The 22454-nt window shown below is 37.2% G+C and overlaps 1 protein-coding gene across 4 annotated transcripts; it reads right to left on the reverse strand.

Moving 5' to 3' along the window:
* Positions 1-650: 650 nt before the first annotated feature.
* On the reverse strand, positions 651-21840 carry pou6f1 (POU class 6 homeobox 1). Of its 4 annotated transcripts, none has more exons than XM_022677268.2 (11): positions 21471-21840; positions 16732-16844; positions 14861-15047; positions 13435-13544; positions 11756-11981; positions 10028-10260; positions 9540-9668; positions 7516-7758; positions 6194-6329; positions 5253-5421; positions 651-3697 (listed from the first exon to the last, which is right to left on the reverse strand). In XM_022677268.2, exons 2-11 carry the CDS (start codon positions 16783-16785, stop codon positions 3352-3354), a joined length of 1833 nt encoding a protein of 610 aa, XP_022532989.2. In that variant the 5' UTR covers positions 16786-16844; positions 21471-21840; the 3' UTR covers positions 651-3351. The 4 variants fall into 4 exon arrangements, with proteins under 4 accessions (XP_022532989.2, XP_022532991.2, XP_022532993.2 ...); XM_022677270.2 differs by lacking the exon at positions 21471-21840 and adding an exon at positions 17635-19012; XM_022677272.2 differs by lacking the exon at positions 21471-21840 and adding an exon at positions 15529-15586 and having other exon boundaries at positions 16732-19010.
* Between the last annotated feature and the right edge of the window lie 614 nt (positions 21841-22454).

A 22454-nucleotide genomic window follows, 5' to 3' on the forward strand; every position in this document is an offset into this window, starting at 1 on the left:
TTTTTTCCTCGATTTCACCAAATTTAAAACCTCTTGAATATAATCAAGAGGAAGATGGATGATCACAAGCCATCAAACCACCAAACTGAACTGCTTGATTTTTTTGCACCAGGAGTGAGTAGCATAAAGTTATCCAAAAGCAGTGTATAAGACTGGTGGAGGAGAACATGCCAAGATACATGAAAACTATGATTAAAAACCAGGGTTATTCAACCAAATATTGATTTCTGAACTCTTAAATTCTTATGAATATGAACTTGTTTTCTATAATGCACATTTGAGGTCTAAAAGCTCTGCATCTTTTTTGTTATTTCAGCCATTTCTCATTTTCTGCAAATACATGTATAGATATAATATAATATATATATATATATATATATATATATATATATATATATATATATATATATATATATATAAAACCTTTTAGTAATCCTGATTTAAAACCATTTGGTCTGATTTAAGATCAGACAGTGAGAAAAAACTATATATCTATTTTTATATAGTGTATGTAAACTTCTGATTTCAAATGTATTTACATTTTGACATCACTGTCCCCTTACAGATAGATATATTTTTGAATGTATGATGTTTTTGAATGAAATGCACAGTATTTGTGACATTACAGAACAAGAACTATTGCAACTGTGTCTGATTTAAATGAGTTTATTGAGAGAAGTATTAAAAGTTACACAAAAGATGTATCCACTATGTCCATATAATTTACTTGGATTTCTCAGGTATGTCAGGCTTGTTATTCAAAAGACACTAAACAAATATTAATAATAATATTATTAAAAATTAGAATAATAATATACGTTTCTAAAACATAGCGTAAATGAAATATAATTAAATTGGACTGTAGTTATGTACAATGCAATGAAGCTGAAATCTTGATCAGTTCAACTTCAAATGGAGAAGCTTCTTCCAAAGAGTAAAAAAGACACAGAAATGAGCCCATTATGAATATCAGAAATTCATAACGGCATAGTTTTAAGACGAAACACAAACAAAACAAGAACACGCAACTTTACAAACTCCAAGCAGTTGCTTTTTGTCCTATGACCTTTACACCTTGTCGTGTCACCACACACAGGACTCTGTGGATATTTGTGGATAGTTAAATACATGCTGAATATTTACTGCACACACAAACATGTTAAGGCTTTGAGAAATAAACAGAAAAAAAATCAATGTTCTGAATCCCTTACGAAACGATTACACCTTTTATTAACAGTAACATAATAAAGTGTTGGTTTAAAGCCTCTGGGAAGCTATATGTGAGATTTGTTCAGGGTCCCAAGTGTAAATATACAAAGTATTTCTTATTAATATCTCATATTAAAAATGTTATGTATTTCACCACTATCACTCTCCTCTGGGTGTGATATGGGCGGGGCTAAAAGTGGGTCCATGGGAACCATGACCAATTCTAACCAAAGTTAACATAGCTCCGCCCTCTCTCTTCGAGTCTGAGCAACCAGAACTGGCAAGTTGGTGAGCTGTCGCTTACCAACCATCTTAGTGCATTGTGTGCATTGAGAGCTTAAATTGAACTTAAATAAACCTTCGTTCGCCAGTGATAGACAGCTGTCAGTCACGCACACTCATTAGAAAATTATGACTACGCCCACCCAGTTCTCAGAGAGGTGTAAAAAGTGCATTTTGATGATATATGAGGAGTGTTTTATCATATTCCTGCTTTGCATTTTCTATTTAAAATTTGCTAAATGTTTCACATAACCCCCAAGTTGAGGGTTACACAAAAAGTTAAATATATACACCTTATATATATATTACATAAAGTCTTCCCAGAGGCTTTTTTAACCCAGAAACAACATTAATCAAACTGTTCTTCAGCTAGCAACTTCACTTAAAGAAAGTTTATCCATATTCCCATTTTACATTACAGTATGTATGTCTTTATATGAGGCTGACTTTCACATTATAAAGATCATTTATGTAACGCAGACCTACCTAAGCTATTATTTTGGCAAGATTGTAGTTATAAAGTAACAGTAATCCATAGAAATTTAACTTCACATTTATCTCACTGCAGTTTTAACGATTTGTAAGATTTAGTAAATTCTCTATTTAAAACAATAGACCTATAGTGTGCACTGCCATATTAACCATATACATCTATCCAGCCCAATCAGAATACAGTGGATTCTGCCACTTCAGTAAAGGGCATACTCTGATAATCTGATCCACACAATACCATGATTGTCCAATATCACACACTGCTCACACACACCGCAGAAAGACAGACAGACGGACAATGACCATACAGGAGGATTGCAGGAGCTACCATAGAGCTGGAAAACAAAAATGTACAAAATACACTCATATGTTACATCACCAACAGTCTTTAACATCTGGAAGTGTAGACCTGATGTCAATCTCAGTCCTCGGCTGTAAATGATATTGCACAAGCAGATTATGATTATGAATAGTAGAAAACTGTAAATTTATATCAGAGATTGTGCTGTACTACTACTGATGTTGGTTAAATTTTTAATAGAACCATAACTAGGGGGCTTGTATATGGTGATGATTTATAAAAGTATTATTTACAGTATTATTGTAATGTTAAGGTATTTAAAAAGATGACCACAGTAACATAAATTTACAATTTACAGTTTACAGGCCTGTCACAATAATTACATACATTATAGACTTATTGTACAAATCATTTTTGCTGCCCTCAGTATTACTCAATGTGTTTACTTTATTGTGTCGTTTTATTCAGTCAAAAATGTTTATTAAGTAAATCAGCTCAGCTGCTACACTGACTTTGTTTTTTTATATTTATTTCATTTTTTTTTATTTATATTATATATTTCAATTCCAATGAATATTCCTAGTAATTAAAAGTCCATTGCTCCTAAAAAGCAAATGCAGTGTAAATGCATGAATTATTATGCTACAGCACTGCCAATATATTAGTGGCATAAAATGTCTTAAATCATTTCTACAACAATATATCTTCCAAAAACAACTTATCATGACAGGCCTATTTACATATTGAATTAAATCAAATTGCTCAATTTCTCACTGAAGCTTCATCAGTGGTCAATGTTTTAAATGAGAGTACCTCATGCAGAGTAATAAAAAAAAAAAATACAGAAAATTAGAGGAGCATATTTTGTACTACTCCGTCCATAGATCGACCATTCATGCATTTAAATCCATCATCAAGTCCATCAAACAGGAGCACTACCTTAGACACTCAAAACACACACACAAAAAGCACCATCTTTTTAAAGTTACAGTACAAAAGAACAGTTTAGGTCCGTTATTCCGTATTTTCAGTCTCGTATTGCACGCTAAACAGTTCAGAGTCTTCCCTTACTGCACCTGAAACACGTTGATCTTACTGGTGTTCTTCAGAGTCTGTCTGCGGTTACAGAACCACACTCTCACCACCTCCCGGTCGTAATTAAGCTCCTTGGCGATTTCGGTGATCTCCTGGCCGGTAGGAAGGGCGTTTTTCTCAAAGTAGGTGTTCAGAACCTCGATGGCCTGCGGGGTGAAGCTGGTGCGGCGCTTGCGTTTCTTGGATGGCTCCCCGCCGACAAACTCCATCAGGTTCTGCTGCCCCTTCTGATTCCAGAGCTCGGCCTCGGCCAGCCAACGCTCCAAAACAGGCTTCAGCTTCTGAGCACTCTTCGGCGTGATGTCAAGCTTTTCAAACCTGAGGGGTAAAAGAGGATTAAAAAACAACACCTGAGAAAAAGCAAAGTCTTTATAGGCAATTCAGTTCACTCTGCAGCCACTGGGCAGTTATACACAGTTTCACACAGCCGGTTTACTCACTTCTTAGCAATTGACTGCTGAACCCTAAAGGGGTCTGTGAATGAGTCCTAAATGAATGGGGTAAATGGAGCTAAACAGCTAAAAACAATCTAAAAGCTAATCTGTTTTTCTCTAAATGTGAGTCCATTTTTCTACAGTAAATTGGTTTTGGCCAATACAGACTGAACCCATTCATTTGGGACTGTGGAGGAACAAATCCTAAAGAGATTCTCAAGTGGTACTGTATTTTTTGCATTATAAGGCAAACCAGGTACACCATCAATAAACAACTATTTTCTAATCTTTTAATATACATAAGGTGTACTGGATTATAAAGCACATTTTAAGAGACACTATAAGAAACTAATTCAGCAGGTCTCGCCACTGGGTGGTGATGGGGGTTAGCTAACTAAGTTAAGTTAAGTAAAGTTAAGCTAAGTAAACAAAGCTGTAATTAAAAAGACTTTATTTTAAAGTCAAACGAGCGCTGGGAGTTAATCCACATAGTATTCTCCTCTCTATTAAGATTCTCCGGTTATATCTACTCTTACAAGACCAGCTTCCTCTCTGTTTAAATAGGTGAGATTTAAACATATTTAAGATCAATTATAAGATCTGACCCCTTGATTAGTTTAGAACATTTGGTTCTATAAAGCACAAAAAAAAATCATTTTCAGGTTGTTCTGGCTGCTGCGCTTGCTGCGCTTGATCCAGGTGTGGGTGGGGCTCTCTCATTAAACCCTGACTCTTCCCCCTCTCACAGCATAAGCAGCTAGCAGACTGGCTCTTTTTGTTGAAGGGCAGGCCTTTTAGCCTTAAGCGTTACAAAAACTCCCAGTCATAATTCAACCATTGCCGAGCAGCCAGCACACATTCGGAGGAACGCGCATCGTCTCGTTTACGATACATCAGCTCACAGATGCCTTGTGCTGAGGACATCACCCTTTGGAGTGATGTGGGGAGAGAGTGCCATCTACTCACACAGAGAGAGCAACTAATTGTGTTATCTTAGGGCTCTGGCAGCTGATTCTAATTTAATGGGATAGCGTAAAAACTATGTAGCACAAAGTGGCACCTAAAGAAAACTAAACAATGCTTTGTGGCAGTGTGAAAGTTCATTTTAATTGTAAAACCTAGATATCTAACTTTACATTGGCTAGTTTAATCTACCTTTATCCTATTTCCTCTCTCAGACTTCATCCTGCATTCTTTACTCCAACTTGTAAAAATAATTTATTAGGATTTCATGATGTTTCATGTTGGGCTACCACTGTATCATATTTGTATAACATTTAACAGCAACACAAAAATACTTTTAGGTTAATTAATTTATAGGGAGAAAAAGCAGCAAAATTAAACACTTCATTTTGTTAGGTTTCAGTTTTAGCCAATACTGTATATTTTGGTTAATTCCTAGACAGTATTAAGAGAGAGGCAGTAAAGGAGGCACTGACCTGCAGATTGCAGACTGGCTGTAAGCAGGTCCTTCAGTGGCTGTGAGAGCCTGGCCGACCTGTGTTTGGGTCAGTCCCAGCGAGAGCCGTCGGATCTTAAAGTTCTTGGCGAACTCTCTGATCTCCTCCAGGTTAATGCCCTCTTCTTCACTCACTCCAGACTGTGGCTCTGTGTGCAAATCAAATAAAAAAACACTTAAAAGCCAATTCCTAAACAGAGATTACGACACTTTTCCACTAAAAGGAAAATATAGTCTCTGACCCTGTCCAGGAACTGACCCTTAACCCCTTATAATCTCCAGGGACCTAACTAAAGGTACACGATATATGAAATAGTATATGTCCAAATGTTTGAGGACATATGTGGCTTAAATGCTGACAAGTATTTGAATCAGCATTTTGTATTCTTGAATAAAATATACCTGGCTTTTAATAAACATAATTAATTGTGTAATTATTTTTTTTTTTATTTTAACAATGCTGTATTTGTGTTTTTAACTTATGAGGTAATGAAATTTGCTTTAGAAATAAATACATTTAAAAATAACTTCAGATCCATGAATTTAAATCTATGAGATGTTCCAGTAATTTGAGAATTTTTGACAATCAAATACATTTGAATGGATGTATCTAAATGTTTTAATCTGTTATTTTGAAATTTTTTTTTTTTCAAAAGCAAATTCTCTCACCTCACAATGCCAAACTACGAAAAGCATTGTTAAAATTCAAATTCTGTATTACATAATTACATTTATTTCAAGCTTATTAAATGTAATGCAAAAGCTCAAATAATAATAATAATATTAATAATAGCTGCTCTGTGGTGGTTTTCTCTCTTGTGGGGTCCTGAACATTAAATAACAGGGTGAAAGTACGATAATAAAGTATACAGAGTATGCAGTAAATGTTGCATTCTGAAAAAGTGAATATAATTAACTTACTGCTAACAAGCTGGCCCACGGTAGGCATCTCTGCACAGGCAATAGGCACAGCTGAGGAGATGGAGGAGACTATTTTACCGGCTGAGGGCTGTGGGGTGATCACCAGCGGAGACTGGGCTACAGTCACAACAGGACCCTGCGGAGAGATTCACAATTACAACATGAGAAAGTAAATATTTTATATATGCATGTTTGAGACTCAGGGCATTTTCACACTTCACCCAATAAATGAGTCTGCTGTTTTTTTGTAATTAATTTTATTGAATATAAACCCTGGAGCAGTGAGGAGGTCTAAACGTTACTAGTCAAAAGTTTCGACACACCTTCTCGTTTAATGTTTTTATTATTTATTATTTTACTATTTTATTATTTCTATAATGTAGCTATTTAAGGGACACACAAGGAATTACATAATAAACAAAAAAAGTGTTTGTTCTCTACACATTAATCCCCTGATCTAAACCTGATAATCTGAGATGGTGATTTGAGGTGATTTAATTGAGATGAGCTGAAGCTTCACAGCGTGAAGGAAAAGCAGCAACTATTGTTCAGCACCTCCAGGAACTCCTTCCTTCAAGACGCTCAGAAAACTATTCCAGGTGACTCTCCCTCATGAAGACACTTAGATTAAAATACCAAGAGTGTGCAGATCTGTCCCCAAAGATAAATGTGATACTTAGAGGAATCTAAACTATAAAACATATTCTGGTTTGTTTATTAAATAATTCAGCATGTGTTCCTGTATAGCTTTAATGGCTTCAATATTAAATTTACAATGCATAAAAAAACACGACTTTTGACTGGTACTGTACATTCCAATCTATTTGATTCTCAGAAATAAGAATTTATGACTCTGGTAAATACATTTGATTTAATATATCTGTAAATTTATGGATTTAAATTAAATTTTTTTTAAAGTTATTTTTACATTTATTTTTTAAACAGCTAATTTCACCACCTTAAAAGTTCAGAGCACAGCAAGTTAAAATTCACAAATTAAATATTCCACGTTTATTAAAAGCCTGGCTTAATTCAAATATACAAAAAGCAGAATAAAATAGTTTTGTCCGCTTTTAAGCTGCATAGCATTAGGTATTATTTTACAGATGATTTTTTACACAAAATAAATCAATCACGTAACCCCACACCCATCACTGGGAGCAGATAGCCTCCACACCTGCACCAAACAAACAAACAAGTGACCCCAGGTCTAAAAAAAGAGGCTAGTGTAAAAATACCAAGAGCCTGAATCATTCATTATTCTAAACTTTTCTAATTGTATGATCATTTACTGATTTGCGTGCACATGTCACATGGTTTACCTGTGCGGTTGTCTTGTGAGTCAGAGGTCCAGGGGCTTTAGACAGCACTGTGGAGGTGGTGGGGGTGGTAGCAGCAGCTGCAGCCGGAGTGTTTCCAATGGTGGCTATGATCTGACCCTGTGGGTTCAGCAGCAGCTGAGGGGACACTGTTTGGACCTGAAGACCCTGACCGGAAAATGCAGGCGCTGCAGCCGCTCCAGCTAAAGACGCAGGGTTCACCAGCAGAGGCAATGTGCCAATCACCTGGAGAAAAGGAAGGTAAAACACTGCATACATTTATTCACACGCTGAGAGAATATAGATTAGTTTTAAACTGCTCACAATACTATTACTACTGCTACTACTACTACTGCTACTACTGTACAGAAAGAGTTATGTAATATGACCAAATATTTATATCCCAGTAATTAAGTATTAAAATTAGGACTGTCAAATCAAATTATTATAAATTATTATCAATTATAAATTTCAATTAATTCAGGGTTCTTGCACCATTTAAAAAGTCAAATTTAATGCTTTTTAAGACCTTTTTAAGACCGCAATACATATAATTTAAGACCCAAAAATTTGGTCATATTTTCAAATGAAAAGAATCACATGTAGTCATATGGTAGAAAAGTATTTGTTGTGTTGGAAATCAAAACTTAACATAGTTAACTTGCCACTTTTGTTACTAAGTTTTCTAGCTCACTGTTAATGTTAGCTAGCTTGTCGCTAACCTTAGTTCTCTCCCCAGTAACGTAGCTAACTCGCCGCTAATGTTATTATGTTAGCATGTTAGCTAGCTTACCGCTAATGTTACTATGTTAGCTAGCTCTCCACTAACCTTAGGTCTCTGCCCAGTAAAGTAGCTACATAACTTGCTGTTGTTAGTATGTTAGCTAGCTCACCGCTAACATTAGCTAGCTCTCCACAGTAATGTAGCTACCTAACTTGCTGCTAACATTAGTATGTTAGCTAGCTAACCGCTAACCTTAATTCTCTTTCTGGTAACATTATCTAACTCAGCATTAAAGTTAGCATGTGTTTTCTAGCTCACCGCTAATGTTAGCCAGCTTGTCGCTAGCCTTAGTTCTCTTCCCTGTAACATAGCTAACTCACCGCTAATTTTAGTATGTTAGCATGTTAGCTAGCTTTCCGCTAATGTTACTATGTTAGCTAGCTCTCCACTAACCTTAGTTCTCTGCCCAGTAATGTAGCTAGATAATTCGCTGTTGTTAGTATGTTAGCTAGCTCACCGCTAATGTTAGCTAGCTCTCCACAGTAATGTAGCTACATAATTCTCTGCTAACATTAGTATGTTTTCTAGCTCACCGCTAATGTTAGGTAGCTTGTCGCTAACCTTCTCCCTGGTAGCGTAGCTAACTCGCCGCTAATATTATTATTTTAGCATGTTAGCTAGCTTACCACTAATGTTACTATGTTCTTACTAGTTCTCTACCCAGTAATGTAGCTAGATAACTTGCTGTTGTTAGTATGTTAGCTAGCTCACCGCTAACGTTAGCTAGTTCTCCACAGTAATGTAGCTACATAACTTGCTGCTAACGTTAGTATGTTAGCTAGCTGACCGCTAACCTTAGCTCTCTTTCTGGTAACATTAGCTAACAATTTCCCACCGGCATTAAACACATGTCTGAAAATGTAATACCTACAGCAAATTTACAGTAAATGTAAAACAATCTAAGACCTTAATTACCCAGGTTTTAATTTAAGACATTTTAAGACTTTTTAAGGACCTGCAAAAACCCTGTAATTAATCACAGGAAAAAAAAGAAAAAAAAAAAACGACTATGCTTGGTCCTTGCCGATGCTAGAGCGCAATATTAAATCACAAACAATTTTATAGCAACACTTAACATGTAGCCATATCCCACAGCCCAAAGAGAAAAAGTGGGAACGCTTGATAAAAAGGTATATAAAAAACAGCTGAAAGGATTCAGACTCCATTACATTAAATAAGAACTCCTGACATGAAGGACATTAAACACCAAAATGGTGTCACAAGGGATTGTGTGTGGTCCTACCTGTCCCTGTGCATTAGTGATGATCTGGCTGGTGAGTCCTGCCACATTGGACATGGCGCTAGTGATGATGGGAGTTGTAGTCAGAGAGCTGATGAACTGCGGCTGGGCACCCAGTGAGGCGGTGCTGATCTGAGACAGACAGAGACGTAAATAAAAATGTGTGACTATAAAACTTGAACCGGTATGAATTTTTCTCATACTGCCATACCGCTAGAGGTGCTGCAGAGCGCCGTGTAGAACAGCGCCGCCAAAAAAAAGCACAGTAGCAGAGCTCGCTAGCTAAGGCTAGCCAGTTAGCATAACAAGCTAACTTGGCTAGGCCAAGTACTGCTGGAAAATAAAATCTGCATCACCATAAAGGTTGTCAGCAGAGGGAAGCATGAAGTGCTGTAAGATTTTCTGGGAAAACACTGTACTGACTTTGGACTTGATATAACACAAGACCTAAAGGGACATAAAGTAAAATGCACAGATACCCCTTAACTCACAATAGCAGGGTTGATGGTGAGACCCCCGGTCTGGAGTGTTGCGACAGAGGCACTGGGCTCGGAAACCTTCTGCAGAACTGGAGCCGCAGTAGCAGCAGCCACCTGCGCAGTGCTTACTGGGGTGGCCTGCTGCACAGCTGCTTGCAGTGACTGAAGCGCAGCTGCTTGTGGCTGCAGAACCGTCTGCGCTGGAGCCTGGAGCTGAGACTGGACCGAGTTCAGAACAGTAGCAGCTGCAGAGAGAACAGAGGAACAGAGCGCTTCAAAAAACTACAAATCCATTATTAACCAAGTCTCCACAGGGCTGCCCTGAGGCTGAAACTGTGGCCATGTGGCAGCCAGTGGAATGATATCTATAATCAATAATTATGGAATAGCACACAAAGGTCTTTTCCACCAATTGTTATACGAATATTTGCATTGTAGACAGTACCGTAATGTTCACACTATAAAATGCACCAGATTATAAAGCGCACTGGATTATAAGGCTCACTATCAATAAACACCTATTTTCTGGTCTATTTTAATATATAAGGCACACTGGATTATAAGGCGTATCATGCATCACTAATAAGGAACAGGGGTGTCGCCATGTTCTCCTTCTAATTCAACAGGTCTTGCCACCCAGTGTAAAGCTAAGATAAGTAAGTAAAATTGAAATATATATATATATATATATATATATATATATATATATATATATTGTAAATCAAACGAGCACTGGAAGTTAATCTACACAGATTTTTCTCCTAAAAACTGTTTTATTTGGTGAATAAAGACCTTCCATTTATTTACAAAAAGCTTAGACTCCAGATTTGCACCAAAGCTAGCCACCGTTAGCGGCTAATGCCGCCCGACAGTGCTAGTACACTGAGGAACCCTAAGTGTTCTGGTAAGCTAGGGTGATATTAGCTACTGGTTCGCAGTGATAACAGCTCAGTGCTATGCAGCCACATCCTATCCTGCCGCCACTCATGTTGCCTCTCATGGCAGAGCTACTAATTGGTATTTTTCAGCAGGATAATGCTCACACACAGATAGCAACAGAACCTGTTCATTTTGTATCCAGGCTAGTAGTGCCCAACAAAAATTATTTGTACTGTTTCCCAATGTATTGCTTCCCTTAAATAGGTTGGAAAAGCCAACTTACTTTTCTAAATGCTACTCATCCCACAGCTTTCGATGTGAAAACAAGAATTTTGTAGGATTTTAGGAACTGTATTATTACGTTGCTTGTGCTTTTTGGAATGATACATAGTGCGGTTTTCGTACAACAGATGTTTTTAGGGTTTTTAGGACATTTTGCAAAAAAATCAGACGTTTCCAGCTGCAGATAGAGGGGGAGAGGCGGCAGATAGAGCGGAAATGTCTGGAAATTTTTGGAAATGTCCAGAAACAGAGGAGGAGACAGAGGGAGAGAGGCAGATTGATGTATTATTTAACTTTGCCAACACGTGTATATGCAGCACTATAAGCAATTCATTTAGTGCACTTAGAGTCAAATCAGATCCAGCAGTTTTTACTGCTGTCATATGTAAGAGGAGCCACATTCCTTATCCTGTTTTTCAGCTGACACTATAATTCCACATTATGGAACATGATGCAGGGAACTTGCTTTATAGAACATAACTAGGTCTAATCACTGTTTGGGAAGCTCTTCCATTATGCTCAGATGCACATCAGTCACATCATGTCATGCCACTTCTTAACAGTAATAGTATATCTTACCTTGCAGCCCAGCAAAAGGCAGCTTGATAAGTCCACCAGCTGCACCTGCTGCAGTAAGACCAGGCAGAGTTGCCACAGTAGCCGTTGGCAAGGTGAGCACAGCCAGGCCACCCTGGCCTCCCACTGACCCCGCCATACTGAGGGGGATCAACAGGGGCTGGCCTAGTGATCCCTGCTGCGCCATCATACCAGTCATCAGAGTAGCCAAGCCATCCTGGGTCAGAACCTTAAAGAAAAGAAAAATTGGATATAAGATAATTAGGCAACACTTCATATTCAGATTCCACAACAGCCTTACACTGTAAACCTATACGTTGTTTGAACTCAAATGAATTAAGTCTGTTTTACATAAAATTGGATATTTCTAAACAATACTCAATTATTTTGAGTTAGTTGAACATTTGTGGGCACAGATACTGAATATTCAAACTGAGATCTTTGAGTTGAACCAACTTATAATAACTGAGTTTAGTCTGTTACCATTATCAGCTTCTTTTTCATTGGCTTCTTTTATCATCTATTTGCATACTGGGTGTGTCCAACAGTTTCTGACTAACACTCACCATCAGTGTGTAGTGATTCCCCCTGGGCTACCTTACAAATAAATCAACTTATCCGGTTTTACAATATAACAAAAATAAAAAAGTTAAATCAACTTCTCCTTTAGTTGTAATAACTTAATGTTCTAAGTTATGCTAACTTAAGTTTTCTTTACCCATTACTTAACTTTTTTAGGGCAACCGGTTTCCTCAATTTTTTAAAATAAATTCAACTTATCCGGTAACTTATATTGTGATAGCACACACTTTAATGACATTCCATTCTTAATCCAGAGAGTTTAATATGTAATTCTGACATATGTGACTCTCTCCTATAAATAATATATATACTGTAATATTTAGGAGAGTAAAGGTTGTTCAAACTACCAAAAAAATACCAAAAAATGGCCCTGACTTCTATATAGGAATGGGTGCATATTAATCAAGTTGAGACAAAACACAAGATATCGTGGATTCATACTCTCTGTAATTAAATAAAAAATTTCGTGTTTTATTTGTTGTTAAATTAAGTTTTTCAAAAATTTCCATACTGTTCCAACTTTTTCAGAAGAGAGGGGTATATCTGAATCTAGTGGTATAACTCTTAATTAGCTGATTATTGAGCTGTCTGTCAAAAATCACAGTTATTTCACTCAAACCACTAAAAGCAGTACATCTTAAATCATTAAAAATGTATATTTTAAAAATATTTAAACTAAAAAAGGCTCAGTAGGACTGGAAAGGGCCAAAAGATTCAAGTGAACTAAACTTAACTCTGGCACTCATGGTTGGTTATAATACTATCACATTAATCCGTGGGCAGCAGGAGGAGGAGTTTTAAATTTAACTGTGGGGGTAGGCAGTTAGGCGTTATCTGCTGCAGTGGTTTTAGCCAATCAGAGGTGATATATTTGCATGTACGAATATGCATGAGCAAGAGCCCAAAACCTGTCCTTCTTCGGAGACCACAAATTCAGTGCAAAAAAAGCAGGGCTGAATAGAATAGAAACACCTGAGTACTTTTATTTTACAAAAAAATGGCTCACATGGCTCATTCATACTAGAGACCACAACCAGACATTTTAAAATTAATTAAAAAAAAAAACAATGGAATGAGACCTTTAAGAGAGTTTGTGTTACCTGTGGGCAGGCCTGGACAGTGATGGGCATGGCGGCCTGGGTCTGGGGCAGGGAGAGGCTGAGAGGGGCTGTAACAGTCTGAACTGCAGGGGCTGCTGTCTCAGTGCAAACTGTAAGCAGAGGCATACAGGAAGTGTCAATTCTATTTTCTAATAAAAATAGAAACTAATTATACACCTTAAACTTGATTTTATGTAAATTATTGGGATTTTACGTGACAAACGAAACAACAAAAAAACAAGTAATTGTGAGGTGAAAAATGTATATAGTGTTTTAATCAAAACTTACTATAATAATAAACAAAAAATCTGCAAAGTGTGGCATGCGTATGTATTCAGCCCCCTGTACTCTGATACCCATAAAAAAACAACAGTGTGACCAACTGCTTTCAGAAGTCATGCCATATGCCTCATAAGTCAGTCACCCCTTTTTTCGAGCTGTTGCTGATGAACCATTTCCTGAGCAGCTAGCGTGCTCGGAAGAAAGCACAGCAGCTAGGTTCCGATACATGCGCTCACAGACGCCTCGTGCCGCCCGGCACCACCTTTAAGCGTGATGGAGAGAGAGTGCCATCTACACACCGGAAGGAGCAGGGCCAATTTTGCTCCCGCTGGGCGCCGCCACGTGTGTAATTTAGTCTCAGTATAAATACACCTGTTCTAAGAAGGCCTCAGATGTTTAATAGAGAACATTATTGATCAAACAGCATTGTGAAAACCAAGAAACAAGAACTAAGAAAGAGACAGGCGAGAGATACGAGTAAAGTAGTGGAGAAGTGTAAAGCAGGGTTAGGTTTGTAAAAGAAATATCTCCTGCAGCACTGTTTGATCCATCAGCCCAAAATGAAAAGAGAACGGCACAACTAAAATTGACCAAGACATGACAGACAACCTAAACTGACAGCCCAGGCAGGGAGAGCGCTCATTAGAGAAGCAGCCAAGAGGCCCATGGTCACTCTGAAGGAACTGCAGAGATCAGAGAACCATCCCCTTTTGAACAACCCTAAACATGCAGGCAGTGCTAAAGTAGAGTGGTTTAGAATGGTCTAGTCTAAGCATCTTGGGCAAGACTTTTGAAAATTGCTGTTTAAGTCTACACTCTTCATCCAACCTGCCTGAGGGTGAGCTATTCTGTAAAGATGAATGTGCCAAATTTTATCCTCTAGATGTGCAAAGCTGGTAGAGAACGAGTATTGACTTGGTGGCTAACTACAAATGCAGTTCACACTTTTTTTTTTATATTTTGGAAACAATGCATCATTTTCTTTCCACTTCACTTAAAAATCCCAATAAAAAACATTTACGTTTGTGCGTGTAACATGAAAAAAATTGAAAAGTTTGAATTAATATTTTCTAAATTCACTGTAAAACAATTTGGAATAAATCAGCGACTTGTTTTTGTGCTTTGGATCTATGTATTTTCCTACCAGAGGTCGTGATGCTGGAATGTGGTGCTGGGATGTCCTGCACTACTCCCTCAGACGGCTCTAAAGTCAGAGCTCCCCGGTCCTCTGCTCCAGCCTCAACCTTCACATCCACCCGGGAGGGCGGCACCGTAGCGTCCACTTCCACTTCCAGCACACGGATGGTCTCCTGACCAGACATGACGATAACCTGCAGAAGAATAACCACAAAAAGTTACTGTGTAAGGAACAGCAGCAGGAGCTCCTCAGATAAAAACATTTAATACAGGAAATAAAATAAAGAAAATAAATTGATTCATTTGGTAAAAAAAAACTCTCTGTTATGTCTTTTTAAATAGGATAGTTAAAGTAATGAAACCTTTAAATCTTTCTTTAATTTTATATATATATATATATATATATATATATATTTTTTTTTTTTTTTTTTTTTTTTTTGTTTGTTTGTTTTTGTTTTACATTTTTTTAGAGCTAAATTGCATGTTATTTGGATAATGACCCACAGACAAACTCTAGACTTATCCAGGTGACAGAGACATGAACTAATAATTACACTGCAACAATTACAGCCAACAGGGCATAAATATGGAGGATGAAAATGAGGCACAAATAAAAAAAAAGGAAGCAGGGCCCATCTATATGCATGGTTTTAGAGAAGGACAGTGAATGCGTACCTGTTTTTGTCATGCAGGAACCTAACAGCTGTAAAAACTGCAGTCATACAGAGAACGGCTATGGAGAACAGAAAGGCCAGGCACACATTAGCACAGGAAACATGAAATGACGACACAAACGATACAAACTGTGTCTGAGCTATATGATCAATGCACACAACACCAGCACTAACACATGCACACACAGGCATGAGGAAGCATGGCACAAACCTCAGAAAGGATTAAAGCAGGAGATATCTAGTGGAATTTGGTTTATTATGCGCTTAGTAGGGGTGTCACGATTCTCTAAATCCTCGTTTTTAATTTATTTCCGATTTTAGGGTCACGATTCGATTCGATTCAATTCTCGATTTTCTTTTTTCTTTTTTTTTTACAGCAGAGAGGCCTATGCCAGTTTTAGATTAGTCTATGGTCAGTCATTGGTTTGATTCATCAAGTTTACAATATCTTATTTCAAAAGGTGGGCTTGATATAAGTGATGCAAAGTGATACAAGTGATCCGTAATACACCACATTAGGCACTAATGGTCAAATTTAAATAATTTAATTAAGATATATATGTAATGCCACCTACTGGCTTTTTTTGGTAGCAGCAGCGTGCACTATTAAAACAGCAATGTGCAACATAACAAAATAATAATAAAATAAATAAAATACAGGAACAGTCATGTAAAAAATAATAGAACAATTAGAGCCTTAACAAACTGAACTCTATCCTTCTATAACAGTTAAACATGAAAAATAAGACTTTAAGACTTTTTCAGTCCTTGAGAATGACAAGTTTTTTTCTGTAACAAAGATATATGATTAACTTTATCTGAGAGAAAGATGCTCCTTAAGGTACCAAAACTATTAACATATTTAAGGCTGGACGAAACAACTGTTATTTTTATATTTTCAAGTTTTTCTTTAAGAAGATGAGAATGTCCACATTCTCTGGAGAAAGGGCTGCTCTTTGAGCAGTCACAATGTCCATGGCGTCGGCTACAGTGGGCTGCACCATTCTCTTCCGATCCTCTTTTTGACTTTGAGCCTCGAGACCATGACATAATTTCGATCGATTTCGATGAAATATCGAAATCGTGACACCCCTAGTGTTTAGTAGGTTTTAGTTTGCCATTAAAACTTGTGACGAATGATGAACGTTTGCAAAAGCAGAGAGCTGCATTAAAGCTAACGTGTGTATAAGCTCCTAAACAACACCTGCTCATTAACAGTGAGTGGAGCGTCCTTTGCTGGGAGGTCCTCAGAGTCCATCGTTCAGTTGGAGTGGTACGGAGGTCACAGATTCGCCATGGTGTCTGAAGAGAGCACACCTAAAAAACAAGAAATCAGAGCTCATGGTCAATTATCACATCAGCTCATCCTGTTCAAGGCACAGATATCAACTGCAACTGCAATTAGACCAATAGATGGATAGCAGGGGTCACAAATATACAAAAAAAATCTTAGTCTTTGACTTAATTTGGTGTGAAAATGAGAAAATAGCTGTGGCCATGACTTTTAGATAGTATAAAAGTAGCCTAAAATAAACACCTTATTTGAGTCACTTTTTTCTTTAACAGTTCAAGCTACTGATGCTCTTAAGATAAAGGTCAACTCTTCAATGGAAGTTTTGATTTTATCTTTTTCAGCATCATAGAAGCTAAGAAGCAGTTCCAGTGTCTATGCCTATGTCTAGGCTTATACACTGCAAAAAATCCATTGGCAAAAACTAGAAAATAATATATGCAAATTAAGACAAATATATGTATATTAAGCAAAGAAATCTGCCAATGGGGTAAGCAAAAATTTCTTAGTAAGATTTCTAACAAAAAGCAATGGCAAAGTCTCAAAATGAGTGAAGTAACACCTAAAGTCACCGTTTTTGGACACAAGAATTGTGCTTATTTCGAGTTCAAATTACTTAAAATAAGGTACAAATTAAGAATGATTAAGATAATTATCCCTAAAATAAGCAAAATAATCTAACACTTACACAATGCTTAGTAAGAAAAAAAAGTCTTATCAGAGAAAAAAAATAATATTTATTGCCTTAAATTTAGAAAATTTCACTTGCTAAGATTTAGTTTGTTGCAGTGTAGCTGAGCATGCATTTCACCTTACCGTAAAAAGTGCACATTATTACACCACACCCACTTCTTTGGTTTCTGTCCTTCAGTTCTTTTAACTTTTTTTTCTTCGCATTTTATTTCCTTTGTCGCTGTAGCAGCACACTTCAGTGACATTTCTTTAAAAAAAAAAAAACAGGGACCAACACCAGCAGATGACATGACTCTCCAAACCATTACTGATCATCAGTAAATTTTGCATTTAGCTAAGAAATAAAGGGAGCAGAGTCTGGAGGAAGAGTGGAGAGACACACAGTCCAAACTGCTTGAGGTCTAGAGTGAAGTTTCCACCAATCAGTGATGGTTTGTTTGGAGAGACATGTTCATCATCTGCTGGTGTTGATCCACTGTGTTTTATTATCAAGTCCAAAGTCAGAGCAGTTTTGTTTTCCCTCAAAATCTTACAGCACTTCATGCTTCCCTCTGCTACTGACAACTTTTATAAAGATGTGGATTTCATTTTACATTTACAATTTTTACACCATTAACAAGCTCAAAGTAGCCTCACACTTCATTGGTAGAATTCCGAGGGCCCTGATATTAAAAACGTGGCACTGAGATCTTAAAAATAAATATAGATACTTTAATAAAAAAAGACTGTTTATACACACAGTACGTTAAGATAGTGGAAATGCATGAATATTATAGAGATGTTTTTCTGCAGTCTGTTCCCCTATTCAACCTTTTCGTTCATGCTTGTCAGTCGACTTATCGTGATTTTATTTACAGATGCTGGCACCTGGAGAACTACCTGAGGGTGCTACCTGAAGGCATATTCTGCAAAATTGGTGCCATTTCTGTCCCCATGAAATTACATGTATAAACGTATGCATAAAATAACTTTAAAGGTGTCCTTCTGCTAAAATCCACTTTTTCTGCACATGAAACTCTTCCTCAACCTCCATTGTCTGCAGTAACTAGTAAAAGAAAATGTTTAGAAAAACAAGTCCCTCAGAAAAAAGCACACAGCCAGGTACATCTTGTCAGATAGGAGCTAACAGCACTAGAAACAACATGGCAGTTCGTTCCTGTGTTATTTGTGCAAATATGATATCACATCAGTGTTTTATGCTTTGCCCAGTCATTTTAGAGCGAAGGAACAAATGGTTAGAATTTGTCTATGGAACACCACCAGCGAAGTACAAATGTTTAAATCAGTTCTGTTTACACTAGTTAAAAATTTAAAACCCAATCCCTGGTGGATTTTGCATTTTACAGAGACTAGGTCCATCTCGCTGGTGTCGCATTGCTGTTGGCCAATCAGAGGTAATATGATTGCATGTATGGATATTTATGAGCAACAGCCAAAATCCTATCACCGCCCCACTCCTCCACGGGGTTAAGCAGCGTTAAACCAGATCACCGGAGCACTTTTTTTTTTTTTACAAAAAACAGCTCACATAGCATTCATTCATATGTGAGACACAACTACACATTTTAAAATTCATGGAAAAACAATGGAATGAGACCTTTAAAATACATTTTATTATTAAGCATAGTGTCTTGTACATTGACCTAATTGCAAAAGTAAAATATATACTTAAAAAACATTACTAAAAACAACTTAAAACACAAAAAAATAGCATTCGTTACCCGTCACCGCTCTCTAACTATAAACTTTACCATTAAATATAATTATTAAAATCCTTCAGAGATGTTTTTTTGAATTGTTGTGTGACTCCATATCCTGTATATGCATTAAAAATATTTTTTTTTTTTCAAAATAAATGCATAATATTTAAGTTAAAATACACATTTTAGTTCCTGGGTTATAACTCAGTCCTGTTACCGTAACACATTACCCCATCTGAAACATCTGGAACATTCTACAACAAGTCACATCTACAACAGGAAGTTACATTATTTGGTTCTTCTGAAGATCATCAAGACCAAAATTAAGTTCCCTTCTTTGTTTTTCTGTATATTTGATCTTATTTTAACTTATTAGACAATCTCAACCTTTTGTCCTGTTACCTAAATTAAATCTAAGATCTTATTTGTTTATTTTTAACATACACATTTTAAAATACACAGTGTCCTCATGTTATTAGCATAGCCTCTATTTAGCTATTTTTAATGTTTTTGCTAATTCTATGCTAAAAACTAATTCCTGTTACTTTCATTCCTGTTACTAATAACAAAGAGTAACAGGAGTGAGTTCCAGTAACAGGTCTGAGCATTGTCCCCTGGTTTATTGATTTATTAATGTAAATATTAGTTAATGTAAACCACTTTTTTCCAATTCTGTTTGGTTCATCATTTAGCCATTTGTTAATAAATTGCATAATAATTAATTTGATCAATTTCAGGTTTGGGTCTTGTTGAAAGGTAAAAATAGCTTTGCATATTTTAGAAAAATAGAATGTGCATATATTTAGAGGGATTTTTGTCATAAATGTCAATTAATTGAACCTGCAGTCAATTATTTATATTTAAATAAACACTTTCTTAAACATGCTTTTTAAATATTACATGAGTTTTGGTAACAGGACTGAGAAAAATGTAACCATCCTCGGTTTAGGAACCTTGTATATATATATATATAAAAGTAAAGTTGCCTGAAATTGACCAATACATGTTTTGAAAGGTCAAATATGTGTTATTTTTCCAGAGTTGAAAATATTATAATAAGTTTAATTTGTGAGTTACAACATTAAAATGGCACCTGTTTGGTGGAATGGTCCATAAACAATCTCAGTAACTTAGTGAGCATTTTAAATGTCAGGGCCCTGCTTTTGAGCTTGTTAATGGTTTAAAATTAGCCATTTCTTTGCATGGGCAATGCAATAAGCCAGTTGGGAGCATCCGTTAAATGCTCTGTATTTCTGAATTCTGCATTTGTACTCATTATCATGCTTCATCACAACCCAAATCCATTTTATACCAGATTTCTCATTTAACTGTAAGCTACAAAACTAAACCCTACACTGTAGCCTCTCAAATTCAATACCCGCTTCTTCACTAGCTTATGTCCATATCACAGCCTGGATCATCTGAGTGGATGTAAATGATGTAACCACATGAGGCACCAGTGCTCACCAACCCAGCCTGAGTGAGTGAGGAGTATCCTCATCCTTACCTACCTAACTACACATTTCTCTGAGCACGTTTCTCAACCTCACACAACTATTAAAGCTGTTTCAGCCACTGGATTATTGCCATGCAATTAGTACGCCAGCAGTGCTGCTGTATTGTTATTAGTGGTGTTTAAATAGTGAGGGGGGGTGCAGGAGAATTGAAGGTGGGGGGCTTTTGGTCTAGCACCGTTCCAATCGTGCATTATTAGCTTTAAAACAATAGGGCATTATGCAAGCACTGCGGAACAGCATTGTCATATAAAGGGCCTGTCAGGCCGCCGCTATGGTGGGCTTCTTTAATATCAGAGCAGTTCAGAAAAATATAAATACTTCCACACTCTCTCTCTCCCCAGAATGTCAAGGAGGACACAGAGTTCAAAGACGCGACCCATCCCGAATCTTCTTCATCTGTCAGAACTTGAGCAGGTGTTGAGGACCCCCCCCCCCTTTCACCGCCTCACCCGCAGCCTCTATCCCACCCAATAAAAACAAACACACACACACAACTATTACACTATTGCACTCGATTCTGAGAGCAAACCTGCGTCTTTAATAACCCACCGCTTTCATCCCTACCCCTCGCTCGCCATGCACCGCCGCTGCATTTTATGTATTTCCTTTCTCTTTATCATAAATATATAAATTATGCTAATTAAGACCATTGCATATTAACCAAAAAAACTCATTCCCCGTCTCCTCGCGCTCTCCCAAAGACCCCAAATCAGCCCCAAACGCAGTCATATCCACAACTTACCCCCGCAATCCCCCTTAATTTCCCCGTTCTCCGCTCTTCGCCGCGCTTTGCCACAGTTTGTTTTAGACGCACATAATTAAAAATTCAGCTCAGCTTCCAGGCGCGCGCTATGGCTGCACACAAAAGAGCTATTTGCATTGATAAGCAGGCGCGGCGGCGGCGCGAGCCTCCCGCACTGAATATTTAATGATGCCTGTCCTCGTGAACTAACGCGCAGGTGAGCCTGCTGCACCTGGGGGACCAAACGGCAGCGATATCTGCAGAAAAGTCCTCCAAAATTAGCAGAAACGTGCTCTTTTGCACTACGTCATGAACATAATTTATGCAGGCCGAGTCTCGCATTGAAAAAATGTCGCTGGCTCGAGCTCGGCCAGAACTATGGCTGCCTTAAAGGCGCAGTACCCCATTTACCAACATACAGACCGTACTCACTGCGCTACTGACAGACTGCACTACTGGCACAGTCTCTTACCATCACATCTCAAGTGGAAAAAAAATTTAATTGTCTATATAATGCTAATAAAATAATAATATCTAGAACAGTGTTTTTAACCTAGCCACGTCACATTATTTACATTGCAAAATGTAAAATGGCACAACACCACAAACCACCAACACCAACCAAAATTGTTATAAAGTGACACGTTTTATCCTAATTATGATTGTATGATCACTTAATTCATCTATACTCATATTCATTACATTACTATTTGTTTTGAAGTGTTGGATGTTTTGTTTTGAGATGGCGTTTAAGCTTTTTGGGACCATGACACTGTTAGCTAGCGTTTGAATTTAATCACAGAGAACCCCCGAAAAAGAGAACATTACACCAGGACCCCCTGAGAAACTAATCTACTTGGACCCCCTGAGAAACTAAACAATAAACTACTTGCGTTACTTAAGTACAAAAAAGTTAAATACTTTAGTACTTCCAATTAAGTGTGAAGCTTAAAGAACACTTCAACTTCGACTCGAGTCACGTTT

The sequence above is a fragment of the Astyanax mexicanus genome, chromosome 13 (assembly GCF_023375975.1).
Source record: "Astyanax mexicanus isolate ESR-SI-001 chromosome 13, AstMex3_surface, whole genome shotgun sequence".
Lineage (NCBI taxonomy): Eukaryota > Metazoa > Chordata > Actinopteri > Characiformes > Acestrorhamphidae > Astyanax > Astyanax mexicanus.